This window comes from Scyliorhinus canicula, chromosome 6 (genome assembly GCF_902713615.1).
Source record: "Scyliorhinus canicula chromosome 6, sScyCan1.1, whole genome shotgun sequence".
In the NCBI taxonomy this organism is placed as follows: Eukaryota; Metazoa; Chordata; class Chondrichthyes; order Carcharhiniformes; family Scyliorhinidae; genus Scyliorhinus; species Scyliorhinus canicula.
The window spans coordinates 195,425,213-195,452,125 of record NC_052151.1 but is presented as its reverse complement, the minus strand read 5'-3'; the positions used below and the strand labels follow the sequence as shown (position 1 = coordinate 195,452,125).

At 48.8% G+C, this 26,913-nt stretch overlaps 1 protein-coding gene across 18 annotated transcripts in view; it reads right to left on the bottom strand.

The window, feature by feature from the left end:
- eys (eyes shut homolog) overlaps positions 1 to 26,913 on the bottom strand; it is a 3,376,609-nt gene that overhangs the window by 1,791,010 nt on the left and 1,558,686 nt on the right. For all 18 annotated transcript variants that reach the window (XM_038800705.1, XM_038800706.1, XM_038800712.1 and 15 more), the window contains one exon: positions 3,725 to 3,829. In XM_038800705.1, coding sequence (XP_038656633.1) covers positions 3,725 to 3,829 — 105 coding nt within the window. The remainder of the gene's footprint in view (positions 1 to 3,724; positions 3,830 to 26,913) is intronic.

The following is a 26,913-nucleotide window of genomic DNA, read 5'->3' as shown; positions in this document are numbered from 1 at the left end:
TAAAAGGTAATATCCCTTGGAGTAACGTTTTACAACTTCTGCACCAAAATGTTGTGAGGAATTATTAACGGGCCCTAGCAGGAATTTCAAGCTGCAGTAAATGCTGAATGATCTCCAGGGTGGCTGCTCATGGCACATACTTTAAACACTTTTACGAAGATGACTTTGTGCATTAACCTTGAGCTGAACCAATGCTTTGGCTCAAAAAACCACCTTAGCCACCTTAATGGTTCTTACCACCGAGGAAAGATTTCCTCCAATGTATTATGCACATTACTTTGCAGGTGCCACTGGGTCTATGAATCCAACATTTTGGCCACTCAACATAAAACAAAGGCAGCTTTAGTTTTCTGTCTTCTGTGTGTTCATTGGTTATCCTGTGTGTCAATCAATGCCTGTCTGTGCACCATTATATACTTGTGTGTATATTATGACAACAAGTACTGCATGTCTTATCTCTATTTTAGTTATAAATACACAGTTGTTATGTTTGAATTACAAATCTGGTGCCTGTAAGTCACTGGAGCAGTCAAAGGCCAAAGATCTGACATTTTATAGAAATTATTTGTTAATTCTCCTGTGTTGGGACTCAGGGGCGCATGGGACTGCAATTGACTGCACACTCCCCAGGGTGCTGAGGCCTTCCATGATCAATGGGCACTGTGGAGGGCTTGAGTGCATCATTTCCCTCCCCTTTGCCGCCCCGTCCTCCTCCTGAAAAAATGTTTTTCCAATGTGATAAGTTGCATGAACATTTTTGTTCCAGTGCACCTTTATGGCATGGTTCTGAAGTTAATTTGTTCCATTGATGATTTGTTTTACTCATAAAGAACATGAGAAAGGGAACTACCCTTGGGACAGAGCGTGTGACATCCACCAATATGCATGATCCCTTCTGTGGCCGGTGGACACGCAGGGGCCAGGGACGATAATTTCAGTTCTCTTTCAAGATTTTCTTTTTTGTGTTGCAAGAATGTGAAAATGTCCCTTTCGAAGGGGTAGATCATTTGTTTATTTTTTTGTCAAAAAGAATGTAAAAATTTAAACCTTCATTTAAATGTGCAGGATCTGTTTTAAGCCAGAATCTCCCGACTCCTGAGATTCCCTCTCCACCCGTCGCCGGTTCAAAATGAAAGGGGCGCAAATCACTATGGAGGCCAGACATGGTGATTATGCCAGGGGGCTCGGAAACCATTGTAGCCCTGGGCAGTAGTGACAAGCCAGGTTGGCATGCTCAATGGGAGGGGCCTAAAAGGGAGGGGAAAGAGAGGGGAGCCTGAATGGAGGTTGATGGGGACCCCATAGCAGGACCCCATATAAGGATGTCACTCACCTTTGGGGAGGGGGAAGGAGGGTCCTGGTACTGATGATTGGGGGGAGGGGGGGGGGGGGCTATTGGGGAGGGGGTTCTTTGCCGGTTAGAAAGTGGGGGATCCTTCCATGTCTGTCGGCATCTCCAAGTGCTACACATTCTCATTCAGGGCCTGTTCACCTCAATCTCCAAAAAAGTCTTCGAAGTGTAGGTGGATTGCAATCCAGATCATGCCAAACCACCTGGCGGGAATCACACCTCATTTCCCACCCCATTAGAAATTTGGGAGAATTGCGCCCATTGTCTCAATGAGAAGATTCTGCCATTCGTGTGACCCGAATCTCAATATTGCGTTTAATTAGCCGTGTTCATACGGGGTGCTGCTGTAGATCTCATGATGGGAGAGGGGTATGTGTATCTTGATGTATATCAATGTTATGAAACCTACCATGTGTCCCAGGAATAGAATCAGGGTTCCACAAAAAGCTGAACCTACGAATTAGCTGAGAGGATATGGGAGACAGATTCGACAATGTTAAGCTAGGGAGCCAATGGACAGAGTTCAGTCCCCGAAGACAAACTGTAGAACCACAAATATAGAACCATGGAACTGGATTTCCTTCCCTATGGGGGTGTTATTCAGCTTTAGTTTGGAATGAAAACAGAAAGAAAACGAAATGGGAAGAGAGATGCGTGGAGATCAAATATCTTTGAGCAGCACTTTTTCCACTGATAGTTAAACTGTGGGACTTAACTCTCGCATCAAATGATCTGTTAGTTATTAAATAAACCACTAATAGGTTGTCAAACTTTATTAGTTCATGTTGTTTTTTTAAAAAGACGTTGCACCTGATTACCAAATCTCTTGATTTATGAGAGTTTGTCTCCTGAGACACTGCATTACTCTTCCTTAATGCTCACAATAAGTGTGAAGTGGAGAATACATATCCTCTTCTCCAGGAAAAGCAGCATGTATACTGATGAGTGCACAGATTCACAAAGCTCACGCAATGGGCGGAATTCTCCACACTCACGACGGGGCGGAGAATAGCGGGCGGCGTAAATTTTTACGGCCACGCTGGTCCGACGCCCTCCCGCTATTCTCCCCCCCCCCACGCCCGCCTCCCGACATGAATCGCTGCCCGCCGTTTTTTTACGGCAAGCAGCGATTCACCCCTGGCCGATGGGCCGATTTCCAAGGCCTTTACGACCGTTTTTATGAACGTCAAACACACCTGGTCTGGCCGTTCGTAAAAACGGCCGTAAAGTCCCGATCTGGGGAACCATGGCACCGATTGGCACGGCAGTACCACGGCCGTGCCAAGGGTGCCATGGGCCCGCGATCGGTGCCCACCGATTGCGGGCAGCGGGTACTTACCCCGCGCACTCTTTCTCCTTCCGCCGCCCCGCTGTATCCATTCGCGGGGCGGCTGAGGGGCATACCGGCCCACGCAGCGCGGGTTTCACGCAAATGCATGATGACGTCATACGCGGGTTGGAGTCGTCCAATCCGCGCATGCGCGGCTGACGTCATCTGACGCGTCAGCTGTCGCTAACGCAATTCGTTAAGCCCGCTATGCCGGAGGTCACGGCCGCGCGATGCTAGCCCCGACCGGGGAGCAGAATCGGTTCCCGGTCGGGGGGGCGGAGGCTGGCGTCAAACCCGCCCGTTTTTGACGCCAGCTTCCCGAGTCTTCGTGACTCGGGAGAATCGCGCCCAATGTTGCTGAGGTGACGCGAGAAAACCCAGCAAGGAACTTACCTGTTTCATTCCCATAGAGAGGGTACAGGGTAACTCATCAAAACCAAGCTATTGTTTTCAGTGAACGTGCAACATATCCCATTTTGATTGGCCGGGATTTACCGGCTGCTGACACTGGCGGGAAATTCTGGTCCCATGTCGGTGCATGAGCTTTTCCTGGTGACAAGGGATGCAGTCAATGGCAAGTCCCGTTGACAATGGCGGAACCGGTAAATTCCACTCCGCCACCAAAAATCACACGGTGGTTAGTACTGCTGCCACACAGCATCAGAGAACCATGTTCGATTCCGGCCTCGGGTAACTGCTTGTGTGGAGTTTGCAGGTTCTCTCCTTGGCTGGATTTCCTTTGGGTGCTCCGGCTTCCTCCAAAAGTGATGCAGGTTAGGTGGATTGGCCATGTTAAACGGCCCCTTAGTGTCCGAAAATTTGCAAGTTAGGTGGGATTATATTGTTATGTGGTAGGGTGGGGGAGTAGGCCCAGGTAGGGTGCTCTTTCTAAGGGCCACTGCAGATATGATGGGCCAAATAACCTTCTGCACAGTGGGGATTCTATGGATTGCCATACGGGTCTGTGTGAAAGAAGTCTATGAGAGGCATACAAAACTGCACCAAAGGAGGAAAAGAAATATAGTGAGATCTTTCCTACTTACCATTACGACAGATGCATTCAAACTGACTAACTCCATCAATGCAAGTCCCTCCATGCAGGCAAGGCTCATGGTAGCACTCATCTATGTTGAGAGAGCAGGTTATCCCTGTAAAGAAATGAGAGAGCAGGTTATCCCTGTAAAGAAATGAACACTGCACTGTACAGTGTACGATAATTCAATACAGGAGGCGTCCAGTGATCTGCCCAAGTGTCCACAGAAAGAGTGCAGTGGAATAATGTTTATTGAATGACAAATTTTCCACAGAAATCTATTATTTTGTTAAGAAATAGAAACTTGGTCCAGATTTAATGGTCTTTGGTAGAATGAGGGAGGTGGAAGAGGAAGAGTGGTCCGCTTGCTCCTGTCGCCTCAACTCAGCAAATCAGGCATCCTATGGCCAGCTGCCCAGTGAGAAGGAGGCCAATTAGAGGTGCAAAAGAGAACTCCATGACCAATCAGATGTCTAGGCTGGGATGGCATGTGACAGAGGGGCCATGCTGTGAACAGGAAGTCAGTCATGGTCAACAATTTAAAGGACCCCTGGACTTCTCAATCTCTCTCCCTTTCTTAGGGAATGTAGAAAATATTAATACATGAGGTCAAAAAATATCCAGATGCTGCCTCCTTCACCAGCCGACCTCTGTTGCCAAGTGCAGCCATGGTCCCATTGGAAAAATATCTCTTCCACCTTTGTGCTAATATTCCTAAACATTTTCCTGTCCGACACCCAAAACTGGTGGTAGGCAACCAAGTGCTACATATAATTGGCTCTTTGACAAGCTCAGTAGCTTGATAATCAGTTATTTCAGAATGGCGGACGGACTTCCAATTTACTTTCCCTTGACTGGTGCAACGATGTGATAATGCAACGCAATGATACGTGTGCAAATTTCCTGCTGTATTGCACACAGCTGTAAGGGAGATAAGGGATGGACCACAATCCCAGGGGTAGTAGATATATTGATCTGCAAAAGGTCTCAGGTTTAGTGTGACCAGACCGGGTCCTGGAGGCAGCTACGGGCAAGGATGCCGATTTTGAAAGGCAGGTTCTGAGAGAAGGGGATGAAATGGCAGCTGGTGAAGGACTGGCAGAGGGAAAGTTAAAGTGGGAGAGACACACTCTGATATAAGCTCGAGGTTTGGAAGAGTGAAGTTAGGAGTTTGGGAGAGGTGTATTCACAATGGTTCTTGGAGGTGGTACAGGCTTGTTTTAACGTAGCAATAGCATCGATAGTGAGGTAAGGATGGAGGCTGTTATTTATAGATGGAAAGTAGGCAGAATTACAGGCTGAAGTTTGAAGTTTAGTGCCAGTGAGCATCAAGATTGCACATTAAACTGGGAAAACAACCAAGGAGGAGAATAGGACTGTGGAGATAAGTGTTTGCATTGGGCGTTGAATGGGAACATGAACAAATCTGAATTTACCTTCTTTATATTTACTGATTGTGTTTTTAATTGCACTACAAATTTCCATGTGGATAAGTGGTGGACCAGACACAGTCAGAGAATAGAATGTGTCTGTGGCATTTTTATCAAGCCATGTCGGAGTTTTCTCATGTACAGATACCAAGAGCCGTGGTTGATCCTTTTCAATTGCCTATCAAGCCCTCATCATCATTGATGTCAAATTCAGACAATTCAAACAATGCCTCAAGTCATCAGGAAATAACTCAGAAACATCAAAGTCTACATCAAAGTCTACAGGCTCTGACAACAACATAGACTTGAACAAATTCCCCTTGACATTCAATGCCGTGACCATTATTGAATTCCCACCAGAAAGTCAAATTGATCAGCTACAAACATGCTGCGATTACTAAACTAGATCAGAGGCTGGATAAACTGTGGTTGACATCCTGACTACCCAAAGCCTGTCCATTATCTACAAGGCCCAGTTCAGGAATGTGATACAATACTCTAACACTCAAAAGCTCAACGCTGTCTAGGAAAAAGCAGCCAACGTGATCATTGCCTTAGCCACCACCTTAAACAGTCACACACTCCCAACACTGGCACAATTTGTCTGCAGTGTATTCCATGTACATGATGCAACGTGGCAATCTGCCCAAGGTGTCTTCCACAGAACTGCCCAAACTCACAATTTCTCCGATTTAGAAGTGCCGCAGATAGATGGGAACGTTAGCACCAATTTCCTAATTCCCTTCTAAATCATTTATCATCCCGACTTGGAATTATATCATTGACAGAAATTAATGTCCATCTGTCATCCTGCTTCCCACCGATTAGGTTTGTGGGTGGCCTATCCACCCGCAAATAAATCGGGGACCTTTTTTAGTAGCCACTTAAGAAATTTATCCCATTGCTGCAGATATTCAACCAGTGTTAAGTGTGAGACATGCCATCCATGGAGACCATGCAGCAAACCCGTCGGGACGTGTTATGGGGAGATGTGGTGACCCAGCCAAAGGTTCATTGACTTTATGTGGGAACGGACAATCCCAGTGGTGGGTGGGGCAGCAAAACCACCCATTTGGGCCTTCTTAAGGGGGAGGGGCAGGGAGGGGGGAGGCGTGTCCGTTTAATGGCACTCGCTGCCTGATTAAGGGATCGAGAATCAGGAAGGGTGGTCTTGCTTAAAACACACCCCCTACCCCACCTGCCGCTCACCACTCACACGTAGCCCTTCCCCAAGAATCCCATCGTGCCCCACTTATCTCTAGAGGATCCATCGCTGATCCTCTGGGTAGGCACGGTGCAATTGCAGCAGTGGCCACTGCTCCAGGGGGGCATTGCCAGTGCTGCAGAGCTGCCAGCCTCTGATTGGTCTGCAGCTCTCCGGGGTGTGAATTCCATCTTACTGGGTCTTTAATTCAGTGGCTGGCCAGGCGCTTTCCAGATAAGCTCACAATACCATGGGACCTCCAGTGGAAAGGTAATGCGAGACTCCCACCGCTTCTGCAACCAGTGGGCAGGACCCACACAGCCGCCACTAAATTCAACCTGATCTTTGTTCACCGTCAGCTCAAACTCCTGGAATTCTCTCTCTGATAACCTTAATCAAACCAACTGCAGTGGGTCAGGAAGGCGGCTCACCACCACCTTCTCAGGAGCAATTAGGGATCAGCAATGTATGTCAGCCTTGCCAGTGATGCCTGCATCCCACAAAGGAATAAGAAAAAGGCATTTTCAAACATGGCAGTCAAGAGCACAAGTTGGTTCACTTCAGACTCAATCTGCCTTGACACATGCTGGTATCGTGGTGGCCGCTTGGCATCACACAATAACACTGAAGGAGCTAGATAGGTTTTTTAAAAATATTTTTTATTCTCCTCCTTTTTCACATTTTCTCCCAAATTTACACCCACCAACAATAAACAATAATCAACAACAAATATGTCAATCCCCATATCAATAACAACGATCCCATCCTCCCACCAAACCCCAAACATTAGCCCACATGTTCACACAAACAAATGACAAAAAGGAATTAGGGAACACTCATAGTCGCCATTGACACACACCGCCCCCTCCCCCCACCCCTCCCACCCACCCGCCCCAACTTAATGTTCGATGTTATCTAGTTCTTGAAAGTGCATAATGAAGGGCATAAGGGCGCATAAGGGGCTGGTTCAGCACACTGGGCTAAATCGCTGGCTTTTACAGCAGACCAAGGCAGGCCAGCAGCATGGTTCAATTTCAATTCCCGTACCAGCCTCCCTGAACAGGCGCCGGAATGTGGCGACTAGGGGCTTTTCACAATAACTTCATTGAAGTCTACTTGTGACAATAAGCGATTTTCATTTTCATTTCATTCATTCATTTCATGAATAATGCCCATGACTTGTAGAACCCCTCTATCCTTCCCCTCAGGGGCTGGTTTAGCTCACCAGGCTAAATCGCTGGCTTTTAAAGCAGACCAAGCAGGCCAGCAGCACGGTTCAATTCCCGTACCAGCCTCCCCGGACAGGCGCCGGAATGTGGCGACTAGGGGCTTTTCACAGTAACTTAATTGAAGCCCACTCGTGACAATAAGTGATTTTCATTTCATTTTTCTTTTCAGTTCAAACTTAACCTTCTCAAGAATCAAGAATTCCAACAGGTCCCTCCACCACGCCGGGGCTCAGGGTGGTGAGGTTGCTTTCCAACCTGTCAGGATCCGTCTTCGAGCGATCAACGAGGCGAAGGCTACAATATCTGCCTCCGCACCCGTTTGCAATCCTTGCTGGCCCGGCACCTGGGCCCGGGTCCAGTTTCACGCGCACCGCTTTAGAAATTACCATAAAATCCTCCTTCCTGTAATCTTCTAGTTTTGGACAGGACCAAAACATATGAACGTGAATAGCGCCCCCCCCCCCCCGCCCCACGCCTCCGGCAATGTTCACACACATCTACTCCTTCAAAGAATCGGCTCATCCTCGCCTCCATGAGGTGTGCTTTGTACACCACCTTCAGCTGTATCAGCCCCAACCTCGCGCACAAGGTGGAGGCATTGACTCTCCGAAGCACCTCATACCAGAACCCCTCCTCCATATCCTCTCCCAACTCTTCCTCCCACTTTGTTTTGTTCCCTTCCAGTGGTGCCTTCTCCTCTTCCAAAATAGCCCCGTAAACCGCTGACACTACCCCCTTCTCCAGTCCCCCTGTCGTCAGCACCTCCTCCAGCAATGTGGAGGCCGGCTCCGCCGGGAAGCTTTGTATCTCCTTTCTTGCAAAAGCTCGAACCTGCATGTATCTAAACATTTCCCCCTGCTCCAGCCCATACTTCAGTTCCAGCTCTTCAATCCTGCAAACCGGCCCCTAAGACACAAATCTTTTCGTGTCTTTAGCCCCTTCTCCTCCCATTTCCGAAAATTTCCATCTCACCTCCGTGGCTCAAATCTGTGGTTCCCCCGAATCTGCATTTCCCTTGACCCTGCCCCCAACCTGAAGTGTTGGCGAAACTGCCTCCAAATTCTCAATGAAGCTATTATTACCGGACTCCCTGAGTATTTCCCCGGGGCCATCAGGAGCAGCGCTGTTGCTAGTGCCTTCAATCCCGACCCCCCTGCACAAACTCTCCTCCATTCTGACCTACTGGGAATCAACCCCTCTGACCCAACTACGCACATTCTCCACATTTGCCGCCCAGTAATAATACATCAGGTTCGGAAGACCCAAACCTGCTACCTGCCTTCCTCTCTGTAGCAGCACCTTTCTAACTCTGGTCACCTTTCCTCCCCATATGAACAAAGTAATCCATCCCTCAATCTCTCTGAAAAAAGGCTTTGGCAGGAAAATCGGCAGGCATGAAAAATAAACAGAAACCGCGGCAGCGCGTTCATTTTAACCGCCTGTACCCGACCCGCCAGTGACAGAGGGAGACCATCCCATCTTGCCAGATCAGCTTTCACTCTCCTCACAAAACTAGAAATGTTGTACCTGCGGAGCCCCCCCCCCCCCTCTCCCACACACACTCCAGGTACCTAAATTGAGTCCCTGCCCTACGGAATGGGAGCCCCCCCCCCCACCCCTGCCCCTGTCATAATATCCACTCATGTATATCATGACATGCAGACAGGCAGTGATTAACCCACAGGATAACCAATGAACACACACAACACAGAACAACCAATCACCAGACAGGACGCCACCACTATAAAGCCCACAGGGCATTAAGGCTCTCCCTCTCTCACAGGAGACGGCTAGGGAGATAGTCACAGTGCACAGGCCAATGAACATCATCACCATGTGGTAGAGAGCTAGTCTGGTCAAGCCAGTAGGAGGTTATCAGTTACGTTAATAGAGTGTCAACCCACAGTAGATTATGTACAGCAATCAACAGGTTCAATAAAACAGTGTTGGGCCATCTCCTGTGTCGGAAGCCTGTTTCTCGTTTTACTGCACTCAATTGCAGTCAATGTTAGACCAGCACAGATAACACATCAGGCCCCACCCCGGGTCGAGACACCACAAAATACTCACTCTTGTTTAGATTTGGTTTGTACCCCGAGAAAGACCCAAACACTCGATGCAGCTCCAATATTCCCCCTATCGACACACTCAGTTCCGACGTGTATAACAAGTCATCGGCATATAAGGACACCCTATGCTCTATCCACCACCCCCCTCCGCACTATTCCTTTCCATATCCCCGAACTTCTTAATGCCAACGGCTCAATCACGAGTGCAAACAGCAGGGGGGACATAGGACATCCCTGTCTAGTCCCATGGTGGAGAGAAAAGTATCTTGAGCTGATGTTGTTTGTGCGGCCACTCGCCCTCGGCTCCTTATATAATAGCTTTACCCAGTTCACAAATCTTGGTCCAATCCCAAACGGCTCCAGAACTCTCCATCTAGGGCAGCAGGGTAGCATGGTGGTTAGCATAAATGCTTCACAGCTCCAGATTCCCAGGTTCGATTCCCGGCTGGGTCACTGTCTGTGTGGAGTCTGCATGTCCTCCCCCTGTTTACGTGGGTTTCCTCCGGGTGCTCCGGTTTCCTCCCACAGTCCAAAGATGTGCAGGTTAGGTGGATTGGCCATGCTAAATTGCCCGTAGTGTTCTAATAAAAGTAAGGTTAAGGGGGGGTTGTTGGGTTCGGGTAAAGGGTGGATACGTGGGTTTGAGTAGGGTGATCATGGCTCGGCACAACATTGAGGGCCGAAGGGCCTGTTCTGTGCTGTACTGTTCTATGTTCTATCAAGTACCCCCATTCTACCCAGTCAAACGCCTTCTCAGCGTCCAATGTCACAATCACCTCTGTTTCCTTCCCCTCTGCCGGTGCCATAACGACGTTCAATACCCTTTTAACGTTTGAAAAGAGCTGCTTCTCTCTCACAAACCCTGTCTGATCTTCACCTATCACCTTCGGGAGGCACTCCTCCAGACTACCCGCCACTACCTTCGCCAATACTTTTGTGTCCACTTCAGAAGTGATATGGGCCTATATGACCCACAATCCGTCGGACCCTTATCTTCTTTTAGCAACAGGGAAATCGAGGCCTGCCCCAAAGTTTGTGGCAACACTCCCTTCCCTATTGCCTCTTCAAACATACCCACCATCAGGGGTGCCAGCTTATCCTTGAATTTTTAATAATATTCCACCGGAAACCCATCCGGCCTGCCACCTTCCCCGACTGCATCCTCCCAATCGCATCCTTTATCTCCTGCTCCACTATTGCTCCTAATGTAGCCCTGTCCCCCTCCCCTAACCTCGGGGACTCCAACCCATCCGGAGCCACCATCAACTTCCCTGCCCTATCCCTCACCTGAACAATTTCCCTTACCGCTTCCTCCCTCCGGAGCTGACCTGCTAACATACTTGTCTCATCTCCATGTTTGTAATCTGCACCCCTTGCTCAGCTCAGTTGACGCACCGCCTTCCTGGTGGACAGTCAGTCGAAGCTCGCCTGTAGTTCCTTCCACTTTTCCAGCTTCGCTGGGTCCCCATCTTCTGCATAACTCCTATCTACCTCCAACATCTCATCTACTACCCTCTGCCAATCCAACCTCTCCTCTTTGTCCACCCTGGCCTTAAACTTTTGCTAACCATTACTGTTACCCCTCGAGCCATTCTGTCAAATTCAAAGTGAAACACCTGGCTAACCCAGCCCTTTTTAAGTCTCACCTGGTCCTTCACCCTCAAGTGAGTCTCCTGCAGCATTGCTACATCGGCTTTCAAACTTTTAAGATGCGCGAGCACCCTTGACCTCTTGACCGGACCTCCTAACTCCCTCACGTTCCACGCGACTATCCTAACTGGGGGTCTCTCACCTCCCCCCCACCCTTCTTATCCACCATCATCATACCACCGGGCCCTGCCCCATGAGCCTGACCCGCCCCTATCCATTATTAACATCAAACTCCTTCCCCCCCCCTCCCAAAAACCCACCCTACATCTTCTCTTGAAAAAACATTTCCCAGCATCAATCCCTTCTCCCCCATCCCCTTGCTCGCCTCTTAGGCCCGCCGAAACCTGCTAACCAGGCTCCAACGTCCGCAGCCCTTCTCTCACCTCACCTCCGCTCACTAGCCGACTTTAGTTAGCTAACGGGGGTGGCTCTCCCCGCCATGGTATACCGTCCCCTCCCACCAAGTCCCAGAGACAAAAACAACAATCCAACCCATACAATTCACTAAAATAATATATAACCGGTGCAACTCAGAACGCCAATCAACCCAACCAATAACTTGAAGTCTGTAACAATGTGAAGAAAGTAAATTACAATACACGTCAGTAAAAAGAAAGTCATAGCATTTATACATTTTCCAGCTCCCCAAATCACAGTCCACAGTCTCTCTTCCAGCTCCGTTCCTCACGTCTGTCCCAAGCCTTCTGCCCTCACGAACGCCTCAGCCACCTCCGCTGTCTTGAAATAAAACTCCACCATCAAGTCCTGGTCGATCCGAACTCCAGCACCATCCCAATGCACCTCGCGCTTCTGCTTCACCCAACTTAACACCTTCTCCTTCATACAGTATTGATGGAAGCAGATAATTACTGCTCTTTGGCAGCTCATTCACTTTGGGCTTCGGCCTTAATGCCCGATGAGCTCTGTCCAGCTTGTACCGGGAGGGGTTCTCACCCTCCCCCATCAGCACCGCCAACTTCTCAGCGAAGTACTCTGTTGGCCTTGGGCCCTCTGTCCCTTCGGGCAAGCCCACAATTATCAGATTGTGCCGCCTCGAGCGGTTCTCCAAGTCCTCGAGCTTTGCTCTGAGTCCTCTGTTGACCTCAACCACCCTCCGCAGCTCGTCCCCCATCGAGGTGAGCTGGCCGCTGTGCTGCAACAAGGCCTTCTCCACTTCCTTCATCTTCTCGCCCTGTTCTCTCATCTCGGCCGATGCCTTTGCCACAGCTACCCTCACCGGGGCGATTGCCTCCTCCACCAATGACTTCAATGCGACCACCGTCTCCTTTCTCAAGGCATCCATGTGCCTCGCGAACTGTTTTTCCAGCTCCACCGCCATCACCTCGGTCATCTTCTCCACCGTAAGTAGTGCGGCCCCACCATGCGGTCCGGCATCCACCCTCTTGTCAGCACTTTTGCTGGTCCACTCATTCAACGGCGAGCCCGTGTTTCCTCCCTTCCTCAACGCTGATTTTCGCCTCCTTTAACGACTTATTATTTTTCCGTTTTTTTCACCCTTCTATCCTTCTTCAATTTTTTTATAGAAGAACAAAAAATTTCCCGGAGTCCTAAATATAATCTATATCCCACTTAAATGTGTTAAAATAACTCATCTGTCATTTTACAACTCATGAGTTAGAAATACATCCATCTTGTCAGGTAGCAATTGCATCAGGCTGTTCCTCATTGTCTTTTCAATTTTTGTAGAGGGAAACCAATAAAGAAGTATTCTCTTAAACAATTTTTCTCTTGGCTTGTACACGATTAAAGCCAAATTATCCAGTTCAGCATTTTAGCAATGTGGATCTGTAAATCGTTTCAGCAGCAACTACTTGTCTACATATCACAGCTTTAATGCAATTAAATACACAAAGGTGCAACATAGGTACATTATTCAATAAAATCTGGCATCTAGTCACTGACCCAACAGGCTGATCTTCTGCCGACTGGCTAATGTTTAATTGTACCAAAGAAATGTTCACAACAGTGGAGTATCCAGAATTCTGCCTGTCCTGTTCTGTGCCTTTGGTGGTAAAAGGCTTTCATTTGCATAGCACCATACCCAGCCACCACAAACAGCCAATTAAGTACTTTGTTTTGAAGTTTGGTCGTCGTTTTAAGGTAGGAAAAACACGGCAGCCAATTTGTGCACAGCAAGCTTCCACAAACAGAAATGAGATAATTTGTTTGGATAAAGATTGGTCAGGACACTGCGTATAAACTTTAAACTAGTATGGCAGGGGGCTGGGCACCGGAGCAATAGGTCAGAAGGTGAAAGCATTGAGGGAGAACGAGGGAATAGGGCCAGTATGGCTCTGAGGCAGAGCAGACAGGAAGATGTTGCTGAACACAGCGGGTCCGGTGGCCTGATGTGCATATGTTTTAATGCATGAAGTATTACGGGTAAGGCAGATAAACTTCGAGCTTGGATTAGTACTTGGAACCATGATGTTGCCATTACAGAGACCTGGTTTGAGGGAAGGACAGGATTGGCAGCTAAAAGTTCCAGGATTTAGATGTTTCAGACGGGATAGAGGGGGATGTAAAAAGGGTGGCGGAGTTGCGCTACTGGTTAGGGAGAATATCACAGCTGTACTACGGGAGGACGCCTCAGAGGGCAGTGAGACTATATGGGTAGATATCAGTAATAAGAAGGGTGGGCAGCACGGTGGTGCAGTGGTTAGCACTGCGGCCTCACGGCGCTGACTCCCAGGTTTGATCCCGGCTTTGGGTCACTGTCCGTGTGGAGTTTGCACATTCTCCCCGTGTTTGCGTGAGTTTCGTCCCCACAACCCAAAAATGTGCAAGCTAGGTGGATTGGCCATGCTAACTTTCCCCTTAATTGCCCCAAAAAATGAATTGGGTACTCTAAATTTAGTTTTTTTTTAAAGGAATAAGAAGGGTGCAGTCACAATATTGGGGGTTTACTCCAGGCCTCCCAACAACCAGCGGGAGATAGAGGAGCAGATAGGTAGACAGATTTTGGAAAAGAGTAAAAACAACAGGGTTGTTGTGATGGGAGACTTCAACTTCCCCAATATTGACTGGGACTCACTTAGTGCTAGGGGCTTAGATGGGGCAGAGTTTGTAAGGAGCATCCAGAACATCCTATGTAGACAGTCCAACTAGGGAAGGGGCTGTACTGGACCTGGTATTGGGGAATGAGCCCGTTCAGGTAGTAGAAGTTTCAGTAGGGGAGCATTTCGGGAACAGTGACCACAATTCAGTAAGTTTTAAAGTGCTGGTGGACAAGAATAAGAGTGGTCCTAGGGTGAATGTGCTAAATTGGGGGAAGGCTAATTATAACAATATTAGACAGAACTGAAGAACCCAGGGCGCGATTCTCCGCAAATGCGGCGAGTCATAAAGGCTGCCGTGAAACTGGCCGTGTTTCACGGCAGCCTCCGCGCCCCCTCCCAGGACCCGATGCTCTCCCCCGGGCGGGGATAGCAGCGGGGCCCCGTGAAGCACGGCATTGCGGGCTTAGCGACCGTCGCTAAGTCCGCACGCCAAGCGTCACGCCGGCTGACGCGCACAATGACGTCAGCCGCGCAGGCGCGGATTGGACAGCTCCAACCCGCGCATGCGCAGGGCCGTCATCTCCATCGGCCGTCCCGCGGACTGATCCTGTGGGGTGGCGGAGGGAGAAAGAGTGTGTCCGTTACGGACGCACTACCCGCGATCGGTGCCCACCGATCGCGGGCCCATGCCCCCCTTTGCACGGCCGTGGTACTGCCGTGCCAATCGGAGCCCTGGATGCCCAGAACGGGCTTGTTGCGGCCGTTTTTACGATGGCAGCAAGCAGGTCTGTGGAGAATCGCTGTTCGCCGTAAAAAACGGCGAGCAGCGATTCGTGTTGTGGGGCGGCCGTGGGGGGGGGGGGGGGGGGGGGGGGGGAGAATAGTGGGAGGGCGGGAAAAATGTTGGGGACGCCCTCCCGCTATTCTCCAACCCGTCGTGGGCAGCGGAGAATTGCGCCCCTAGTATGGGGACGGATGTTTGAGGGTAAATCAACATCTGACATATGGGATGCTTTCAAGTGTCAATTGAAAGGAATTCAGGACCAGCATATTCCTGTGATAAATACGGCAAATTTCGGGAACCTTGGATGACGAGAGATATTGATATCGTCAAAAAGAAAAAGGAGGTATTTGTCAGGGCTAGAAGGCTGGGAACAGACGAAGCCTATGTGGAATATAAGGAAAGTAGGAAGGAACTTAAGCAAGGAGTCAGGAGGGCTAGAAGAGGTCATGAAAAGTCATTGGCAAATAGGGTTTAGGAAAATCCCAAGGCTTTTTACACATGCATAAAAAGCAAGAGGGTAGCCAGGGAAAGGGTTGGCCCACTGAAGGATAGGCAAGGGAATCTATGTTTGGAGCCAGAGGAAATGGGCGAGGTACTAAATTAATACTTTGCATCAGCATTCACCAAAGAGAAGGAATTGGTGGATGTTGAGTTTGGAGAAGGGTGTGTAGCTAGCCTGGGTCACATTGAGATCCAAAAAGACGAGGTGTTGGGCGTCTTGAAAAATATTAAGGTAGATAAGTCCCCAGGGCCTGATGGGATCTACCTCAGAATACTGAAGGAGGCTAGAAAGGAAATTGCTGAGGCCTTGACAGAAATGTTTGGATCCTCACTGACTTCAGGTGATGTCCCGGAGGACTGGAGAATAGCCAATGTTGTTCCTTTGTTTAAGAAGGGTAGCAAGGATAATCCAGGGAACTACAGGCCAGTGAGCCTTACGTCAGTGGTAGGGAAAGTGCTGGAGAGAATTCTTTTAGACAGGATCTACTCCCATTTGGAAGCAATTAGTGAGAGGCAGCATGGTTTTGTGAAGGGGAGGTCGTGTCTCACTAACTTGATAGAGTTTTTCGAAGAGGTCACAAAGATGATTGATGCAGGTTGAGCAGTGGATGTTGTCTATCTGCACTTCAGTAAGGTCTTTCACAAGGTCCCTCATGGTAGACTGGTACAAAAGGTGAAGTCACACAGGATCAGGTGGATACAGAACTGGCTCGGTCATAGAAGGCAGAGAGTAGCAATGGAAGGGTGCTTTTCTAATTGGCGGGCTGTAACTAGTGGTATTCCACAGGGATCAGTGCTAGGACCTTTGATGTTCGTAGTATATATAAATGATTTGGAGGAAAATGTAACTTAGTAAGTTTGCAGACGACACAAAGGTTGGTGGAATTGTGGATAGCGATGACGACTGTCAGAGGATACAGCAGGATTTAGATCATTTGGAGACTTGGGCGGAGAGATGGCAGATGGAGTTTAATCCGGACAAATGTGAGGTAATGCATTTTGAAAGGCCTAATGCAGGTAGGGAATATACAGTGAATGGTAGAACCCTCAAGAGTATTGAAAGTCAGAGAGATCTAGGTGTACAGGTCCACAGGTCACTGAAAGGGGCAACACAGGTGGAGAAAGTAGTCAAGAAGGCATACAGCATGCTTGCCTTCATTGGCCGGGGCATTGAGTATAAGAATTGGCAAGTCATGTTGCATCTGTATAGAACCTCAGTTATGCCCCACTTGGAGTATAGTGTTCAATTCTGGTCGCCACACTACCAGAAGGATGTGGAGGCTTTAGAGAGGATGCAGGAGAGATTTACCAGGATGTTGCCTGATATGGAGGGCATTAGCTATGATGAGATGTTGAATAAACTCGGTTTGTTCTCGCTGGAACGACGGAGGTTGAGTGGCGACCTGATCAAGGTCTACAACATTATGAGGGGCATAGACAGAGTGGATAGTCAGAGGCTTTTCCCCTGGGTAGAGGGGTCAATTACTAGGGGGCATAGGTTTAAGGTGTGAGGGGCAAGGTTTAGAGTAGATGTACGAGGCAAGTTTTTTACACAGAGGGTAGTGGGTGCCTGTAACTCGCTGCTGGACGAGGTGGTGGAAGCAGGGACGATAGTGATGTTTAAGGGGCATCTTGATAAATACATGAATAGGATGGGAATAGAGGGATACGTACTCAGGAAGTGTAGAAGATTGTAGTTTTGTCAGGCAGCATTGTCGGCACGGGCTTGGAGGGCCGAAGGGCCTGTTCCTATGCTGTACTTTTCTTTGTTCTTTGTTCTTTTGTACAGCACCTTTACTCTTCTTCAAGATAATGCCATGGATCATTAACATCAAACTGAAGGGCAATGAGGCCTTGGTTCAATGTCTCATCCATAAGACAACGGCAAGGGTAGCACACTGGTTAGCACTGTGGCTTCACAGTGCCAGGATCCCAGGTTCGATTTCCCGCTAGGTCACTGGAGTCTGCATGTTTTTACCGTGTCTGCGTGGGTTTCCTCTAGGTGCTCCGGTTTCCTCCCACAGTCCAAAGGCATGCAGGTTAGATGAAGTGGCCATGCTAAAATGCCCTTAATGTCCAAAACGGTTAGGAGGGGTTATTGGGTTACGGGGATAGGGTGGAAATGAGGGCTTAAGTGCTTCGGTGCAGACCTGATAGGCCGAATGGCCTCCTTCTGCACTGTATGTTCCATAACCTCGATTTCCTGCACTCAAGTCTTCTGACTCCGAGGTGAGAGTGCTACCACCTGAGCCACGGCTGACGCAAATATGTACTTTATGACACAAATAGATACTTTATAAGATGCTGACAAATACGTAGATCAATTGAGTAACACCACCTCTCTCCTGGGATGCATGAGGAGAGTTTGAATTGTTTAGGATTACATTCACTGGACTGCAGAAGAATGAGGGGAGATCTCAAAGAAACCTATAAAATTCTAACAGGACGAGACAGGGTAGATGAAAGAAGGATGTTGCCGATGGTGGGTGTGTCCAGAACCAGGGGTCACAGTTGGAGTATACGGGGGTAGACTATTTAGGACAGAGATGAGGAGAAATATCTTCCCCCAGATAGTGGTGAGCCTGTGGAATTCATTACCACAGGAAATAGTGAGGCCAAAGCATTGTATGTTTTTAAGAAGCAGTTAGATATAGCACTTGAGGTGAAGGGGATCAAATGATGTGGGGGGCTAGCTTGATCATGGTTTCACCCCTGCCAGGTAAGTATGTGGGGGGCTATCTTAATATCATATGTAAGACACTACTCCGATGGTATTTTAAGGCCATAGTGAGTCTGAGGTCACTGCCCTGGACATTTTATTCAGAGAAACCTATTGTGGGTAAGAAGCAGGGGCTTTAATGTTCACACTTATTTTTGTGGGGCCAAGTGCACCTCTGGACCCTGCAAGGAAAGTCTAGGGATCTCCTGCACATGTTTCCTCTCCTCTCCATCTATAATTGAGAATGGAGGTCAGGGTTTTCCAATCTGTACGACTGCAGCGCTCAGTGATTGACACTGAGCCAGGCCAGTTAATTTGCCTTTTACAAACACCATTCACAGACTGGGGCTGGGATTTTCCGGCTCCCTGTCGTGTGCTTCCCAGTGGCGGACGCCGCTTCACATTAGCCGCCAGCGGGATCCTCCGGTCTGGCTGGTCAGTGGTATTTTATATGGCTTGTCCGGCCTGCCGCCGGGGAACCCGCTGTGCAGGGGTTCCACTTGGTGGGACCAAAAGGTCCCACTTGCGGGAAGGGCCTGAAAACCCCGGCAGTCTTTTTCTACCTACCATGGGCTCCCAACTTTCGCTACATTTTGCCATTCAGACTGATGTGACCATCAATTCATTCATAGACTCGAGTTGAAGTAAACTGTGGCTTTAATCGGCTTACAACTGAACCTGCCTGCGACTATACTGAATTCAGGGCGGACTCGCAGGACCGCAGCACTTATACTTCCCGCTGGGGGCGGTGCCAAGGGCGGAGCCCTGTACATGCTCGTCATCTCCCCCTGTGGGCAGAGCCGCACAACGGCTCACAGATGAAGCCCACAGGGACACAGTAATGTACAGTGTGAATTTATAGTGGTTACACATTCACCACACAGACAGAAGTATATACAGAATTACACAACATTAATTACACTTCTTCGCCCATTTGATGATGCTGCTATTTATTCTTTGCAGGAGTCTTCTGCTGCAATACTTTGTTTAACCCAATTAATGAAGTTTGCATGTCTTTCAGCACTGACCTTCCACAGTCCTACTCTGAGTAGACACAAATAGTTCAGCGCAAGCATAGTGATACACTAAAATAATCTTGGTCACCATTGACTGTCATCTACATGCCATGTATATATGATGTCCTTTAAACTCGAAATCCCTTATCTGGAAGTACAAGGGAGAGAAAAAAAGTAAAAATGCAGATTTATCCAGCCTGGGACTAACCATGACTGAAACTCTCAAAGGGGATTAAATATAAGTCATCCATTATCTCTCTCAGAGAAGCAGGCTGGAAACTGGCCTTTGTCAGTTTTTCTTCACAGAGCCTACTTAACAAAACTTTTCCAAGTGCTCTCCATCCTCATTTATATGTATATTGTACATATGTATATATGGCAACAGGTATTGGGCATTTTCTCATTGAGGGGTAACGAGGGTCTATGTATTGTCAGATACACAATTTCACCCAACCTCCATGCCGTCCCCACCCATCCCATCTGGCACGGTAGCAGAGTGGTTAGCACTGTTGCTTCACAGCGCCAGGGTCCCGGGTTCGATTCCCGGCTTGGGCCACTGTCTGTGCGGAGTCTGCATGTTCTCTCCGTGTCTGTGTGGGTTTCCTCCAGGTGCTCCAGTTTCCAGATGTGCGGGTTAGGTGGATTGGTCATGCTAAACTGCCCCGTAGTGTCCAAACGTTAGGTGGGGTTACGGGGATAGGGTGGAGGTGTGGGCTTAAGTAGAGTGCTCTTTCAGGGGCTGGTATAGACACGATGGGCCAAATGGCCTCCTGCTGCACTATAAATTCTATGATCCTTTGCCACCCTGCAACAAATTTTTGAGTGCTTTACTTAAATGCGCAATTCCAGCGCTGAGAATTGCATGATTTGTGGAATCCTAACTATTCCCCCACAAACAGGCACAGGATCTGTCACATTGTCACTATTAGCTAGCATCAACAGAGCATATTAGGCAGCATTTTGGCTGATGACATGCAGATGGAGTGCTTAATTTACTGCTTTTCTTGCAGAGGTCTATGGATCAACACAATCTCTTTAAAGACAAGTTGAGTAAGTTGGCAAATACAGGACAGATGCAGTATAACGTGGATAAATGTAAAGTCATGCACTTTGGATGAAGAAACAGAATGGCGGAGTATTGTTTAAATGTTGATAGATTGGAAAATTTTTAATGTACAAAGGGATCTGGGTGTCCCAGTACACCAGTCTCACAAAGCAAGCATGCAGGTACAGCAAGTAGTTAGGAAGGAAAATGGTATGTTGACCTTCATTGCAAGAGGATTTGAGTAGAGGAACAAGGATGTCTTACTGCAGCTGAACACGGCCTTGGTAAGACCACATCTGGAGTACTGTATGCAGTTCTGGTTTCCTTATTTCAGAAAGGATATACTTGCCATAGACGTAGCGCAGTCTGGTTTAGCACACTAAATTGCTGGCTTTTAAAGCAGACCAAGGCAGGCCAGCAGCGCGGGTTCAATTCCGGTACCAGCCTCCCCGAACAGGCGCCGGAATGTGGTGACTAGGGGCTTTTCACAGTAACTTCATTTGAAGCCGACTTGTGACAATAAGCAATTTTCATTTCATTTTTTTCATTTCCAGTCAGGGTTCACCAGATGGATTCCTGGAATGACAGGATTGTCGCAAGGGGCGAGATGGATTCACTGCGTCTATGTTCACTTAAATTTGGAAGAATGAGAGGGAATCTCATTGAAAATTATAAAATTCTGACAGGGTTCGACAGACTGGATACAGGGATGTTGATTCCTCCGGCTGGGGTTCACAGTCTCGGGATACGGGGGTAAGCTTTTTAGGACTGGGATGAGGAGAAACATTTTCACTCGGATGGTGGTGAACCTATGGAATTCTCTACCACAGGAGGCTTTGAAGGTCAAATCATTAAATGCAATGAAGAAGGAAATTGATACATTGCTAGACTCTAAAGGGGTACAAGGGAACACATGGAAATGGTGTTGAGATGGATCAGCCATGATCCTATGAATAGCAGAGCAGGCTCGAAGGGTCGAATGTGGGACAAATCACAGTGCAGTGTAAAAGGTGAATGCCAGTATACATTCTAGGGGCACGATTTAATGGCTCGATTTAATGAGGGCGTCATGGCCACAATTTAATGAGTAAGAGGGCATCACGGCCCCTCGATCGCGGAAGAGGCCAAAATCGAGACCCAACCAGGTGCCGATCAGTTTGCGATCTAACCGGCCTGCTCTCGTTGGCGAAATCAGGATCCTGCCTGTTCTGGCGAGAAACCAATTATCACCAATTCAGGCCAATCTCCACACAAGTAACAGGAAAGATCCCTATCAAACAACCTCCCCAGCAAGTGGCCATTGCGGGTGTCAATCAGCGCACATTTTAAAAACATGAAGCCTGTGGAATGGCTGCTGTAGGGATCTTAGGAGGTGAGCAGCCATCTTTGCTCCGAGGCAATGAGCCCGGGGACACTGGGGCTGCTGCCCTAATGCTCGGGGTGGTAGTGGGGAAGCCCTCAGGGACGCAGCCTCAATTGGGGTGGGTCGCCATCGGGGGTGGGGGGGTCTCAGTGACTGCTTCTCTGCCAACCATTCCCTGGATCGTGTGTACCCATTACGGGGCAACCCTAGCCCCCCCCCCCCCTGTCTGTTCCACTGACTACCCAGAACTCACACTGACCATCTGGCCACGCATCTGAAGGCTATGCTAATCAGGATTTGGCAATTGGTGTAAAGTGAGCACTTCATAGCTCCCAAGTTGATTCCAGTGAGCAGGCATATCATGTAGCATGTGGGAGTTATTGCCGAGCACCCCAATCAAGCTCTGATACCTGGACACAATGCCTGAGCACTGCAGGAAGCGACACCACGGATGCAGCGGTCAACATCCGAATGCTCAGGGGCTAAGACCAGCACGGGGACATCTCTGCAAACAGAGGGTGGGTATGTACACTGGGGAGGGGACCTACGCCAGATCAAGGTAACATTATGTAAGGGTGTTTTGGATACAGGGTGTAGGAGTCCGGTGACCATGGCCCCCGGTGTGGCCGGGGTATGTGGGCTGGGTGTGTTGGATGGCAAGGGATGTGGGGAGGAAGGGGGATTAGAGAAATAGGGGAATGGAGGGTCCCGGGTTGGAAGACATCACTGATCGTCAGTCACACCCTCTCCAATTCCTTATGGATATTATACGAGATGGATGATATCGCATATGCTGCCTTCGCAATGCTGCTGGCAGACTAGGCGGCCATATGCCGGAGTTGGCGGCAGCAGCACCGACAGAGACTCGAGGTAGGGGCCCACCCCATACCCTGAGGCCCTGGCCACCCATCAGGCCAGGGAGAGACCCAGAGGGGGAGGCCGGCAACGGTGCACAGGCTTTGCTGATCTTTCGAACAGGTGGCAGACAACATGTGCCGCAGGGGGCTCCACCTCAACAAGGGTCGTTGCAGCAACTGTGCCAAACATGCCCTTGTGGAATTGGCATCACGTGGAGGAGGATACCCGCTCCTGGTGGCTGTCAAGGTCAGCTCAGCCCTGAACGTCTACACCTCAGGATCATTCCAGGGCTCGAGCAGGTAATTGTGCGACATCTTACATGCTACAGCCCACAAGTGTATCCATGCAGTCACGGATGCCCTGTTTTCTCAGGCAGTGAACTTGTGGTGAATGTAATATAGATGTATATATGTTAATTCACACTGTCTTTGTAAGTGCAGTAGCGCTATTCTACCACTAGGGGGCGTAGCGCTGGGAGCACTCAGGAACTTAGAACATAGAACAGTACAGCACAGAACAGAACAGGCCCTTCGGCCCTCGATGTTGTGCCGAGCAATGATCACCCTACTTAAACCCACGTAACCCGTATACCCGTAACCCAACAATCCCCCCATTAACCTTACACTACGGGCAATTTAGCATGGCCAATCCACCTAACCCGCACATCTTTGGACTGTGGGAGGAAACCGGAGCACCCGGAGGAAACCCACGCACACACGGGGAGGACGTGCAGACTCCACACAGACAGTGACCCAGCCGGGAATCGAACCTGGGACCCTGGAGCTGTGAAGCATTGATGCTAACCACCATGCTACCGTGAGGCCCCAACGTCTCTTGTACCCCAACGTCAACTTGTACTCGGCTCCACCCTTGGCTCCACCCACGACTCCCCCCCTAGTGCAGCTGTACAAATACCCGTGTCCAGAGTCAGCCTGAGTTCACTACGAGCTCATCGACAGGTAACAGGCTGGCTCTGAAGTAAGTCGATTAAAGCCTATATTCACATCGGAAACACGTGTCTGGTGAATTGATGGTTCCATCAGAACTATATAAACTTTCACATGGACCAGGCCCAACAAGGTGCCCGGGCAGCACGATTAACTGCCATCACTGAATGCCCCAGGTCCAGGGGGTAATAGATGGAATACATGTCGCCTTGCGTGCCATCAGGGAGTGCCCTACATCAACAGGAAGTGGTTCCACTCCCTGAACGTCCAGCTCGTGTGTGACCACCGCATGAAGATCATGCACGTGTGTGCACACCTTCCAGGGAGTGTGCACGACAGCTACATCCTGATGTAGTCGGACATCCCCAGCCTCTTCGAGGGCCATCACATGAATGCCTGTTGGGTTTTGGGGGCTACACTGAGGAGTTGGCTAATGATGCCAGTATGGCGGCCGGTGACTGATGCAGAAACCCGATACAATGAGGCTCATGTGGCCACGTGCTGTCATTGAGTGGTACATCGGACTCCTCAAAATGAGAGTCCGATGCCTCAAGCGCTCTGGTGGTGCACTACAGGACACCTCCCAGAGGGTTGCCTGCTTTGTGGTGGTCTGCTGTGCTCTCCACAACCTGACACAGCAGTGGGATGACGTGCTGCATCTGGAGGGGGAAGAACATGTGGCCAACGAGGAGGAGGAGAACGAGATGTCGGACCAGGAGGGTCTGGAGGACGAGGTCGAGGAGGTCCTGCAGGACCAGCCTGAGGAATGAGGACAGGTGGCAGCGGCAGGGGTCTGGCAAACCCAGGAAGGCCCTCATCCTCACCCGCCTCACATAGGACTTGACCTTGTCCATCATCGACCCTCCCCCCCTTCCACTTCCCCTCCTCCAACTCACTTGACCCAAATTCCCCCTCCCCTTCGCACTCCCCTTTCCCACCCCCCCAACCACCCTGCTCCACCTTCACACGGTCTGTCCAAGAACAACAAACAAAGAGAATTGCAACACAGGAACTCGCCTTTCAGCCCATTGCCCAAATGAGCTGTATCCCTCCCCCCCTCACCCCGTTCAGGTGTCTATCATGATACATCTTAAACATCGTGCCTGACTCCGCTGGCAACGTGTTCCAGGCACCACCACCCTCTGCAAGAAAAACATTCCCTGCACATCTCCCATAAACTTTCCCCCTCTCACCTTGAACCTGAGCCCCTTGTAATTGAGCCTTCCACACTGGGTAAAAGCTTCTGACTGTCCACCCTGTCTATACTTTTTGTAATTTTGTAGGCCTCAATCAGGTCTCCCCTCAGCCTCCGTCTTTCCAGTGAAAACAATCCAAGTTTATTCAACCACTCCTCCGAGTATTCTGCTAAACCTTCTTTGCACTGTCTGCAAAGCATCCACGTCCTTCCGGTAGTGTGGCGACCAGAACTGCATGCAATATTCTAAATGGCCGAACTGAAGTTTTACAACTGTAACATGACTTTGTGCTCAAGGCCCCCGGCAAGCATGCCGTATGTCTTTTGACCACCTTATCCACTTGCATTGCCATTTTTGTTGAACTGTAGATGCCCAGATCCTTCTGTAATTCAATGCTCCTAAGGGTTCTGCCATTTACTGTATAATTCACACCTGAATCTGATCTTCCAAAATTCATCACCTCGCATTTGTCGGGATTAAACACCATCTACCATTTCTCTGCCCAACTCTCCAATCTACCTATATTCTGCTGTATTCTCTGACAGTCCCCATCAAATCTGCAACTCCACCTATCTTAGTGTCATCTGCAAACTTGCTATCAGACCATCTACATTTTTCTCCAGATCATTTATATATATTGCAAACAGTGGTCTCAGCCCCAATCCCTGTGGGACACCACTAGTTACAGATCTCCATTCTGAAATACACCCTTCCACTGTTACACCCTGTCTCCTGTTCCCAAGCCAGTTCTTTATCCATCTAGCTAGCACACCCCGTATCCCGTGCAACTTTACCTTTTGTACTAGCCTGCCATGAGGGACCTTGTCAAACGCCTCATTAAAGTCTATGCAGACGACATCCACAGCCTTTCCCTCATCAATTAATTTTGTCACCTCCTCAAAAAACTCTATCAAGTTGGTAAGACATGACCTTCCTCACAGAAAACCATGTTGCCTTTCACTAACCAGTCCTTTCGCTTTGAAATGTGAATAAATCCTGTCCCTCAGTATCTTCTCCAACAGCTTCCCCACCACTGATGTCAGTGGCCTATAATTATCCATGCCTGGGAAGCTGGGGCAATGAATTGGTTGTCGGCCTGCATTGCTGAAGAAAGTGCCAGAGGTGTCTTTCTCAGGTGCAACGTTTTTTAATGCCGTACATATGTGTCCCCAACTGCCCTTAGCCCCCAATGATGCTGCCTCCTCCTCCCAATCCCTCTGCCCACCTCTCCCTCACTCCCACCCTCTTGAGCTTTGTACGTCAAAGCATCTGAGTGAAACTCTTTCAAAAAGCTATAGCCTCATTCTGCACTGTCTGATTCAATGGGCAGCTGAGTTCTGATCGTTATTATCTCATATACGCATACACATATTAGAAAAGATGTCACTGCATATTATGAAAAGCAGCATCACCAGCTTATGGCGCCCTTTAAAGAGCAAGATATGAAGCACAAGCAGTGATGGACAGCAAATGTGGCCTCACCATGCCGTGACGCAAGATCAAATGTCAATAAAGGTGCCCTATTACCATCTGTAGTAATATCACCGATGTTATCATTAATATTCTTCATTCAAAAGGTGTTTGATCACCTATTTTGTCAGGCATGAACATAAAATAGTTGCTTGTGATCTTTGCAAAGCTGAATTTAAGAACATTTGAAATTTCGATTGCTTGTAGTGTTTCAAATCACAGATATGTTAAAATAAGCACAAGCTTCACGAGAGTAGGTGTTCCGCAGTGACATCGAACTTGCAGTAACAAAATTTAATTGAACAATTTAACACTGAAATATTTCACTGATTGGTTTAGAATCTCCATTGGGTCATATTTTGGCTGAACCAACCCATCATGTTATTTTGGGCACTTGAGCTTCCACCCGACTATGCTATAAGAATCCTTTGCAGACCGAGCGCTAGCTGGAGGGCTGGTGTCAAATGGTTCACTACATTCCTGTCGATCCCCGCTAGACTAATGTGCAGTAATGACAATTTAATCAAACCTATTTTGGGTTTGGTAGAGAACGGCGCTGGAACCAGCTACATATGTTACATTTCAGCGTTCTATTGAGACTTGATGTATGTTAGTGAGTTGGAGAGAAGCCAAAGTCATTTTAAAATGAGGAGACATAACTAACTCAGGTAATTACAAGCCAGTCAGTTTATTTTAAT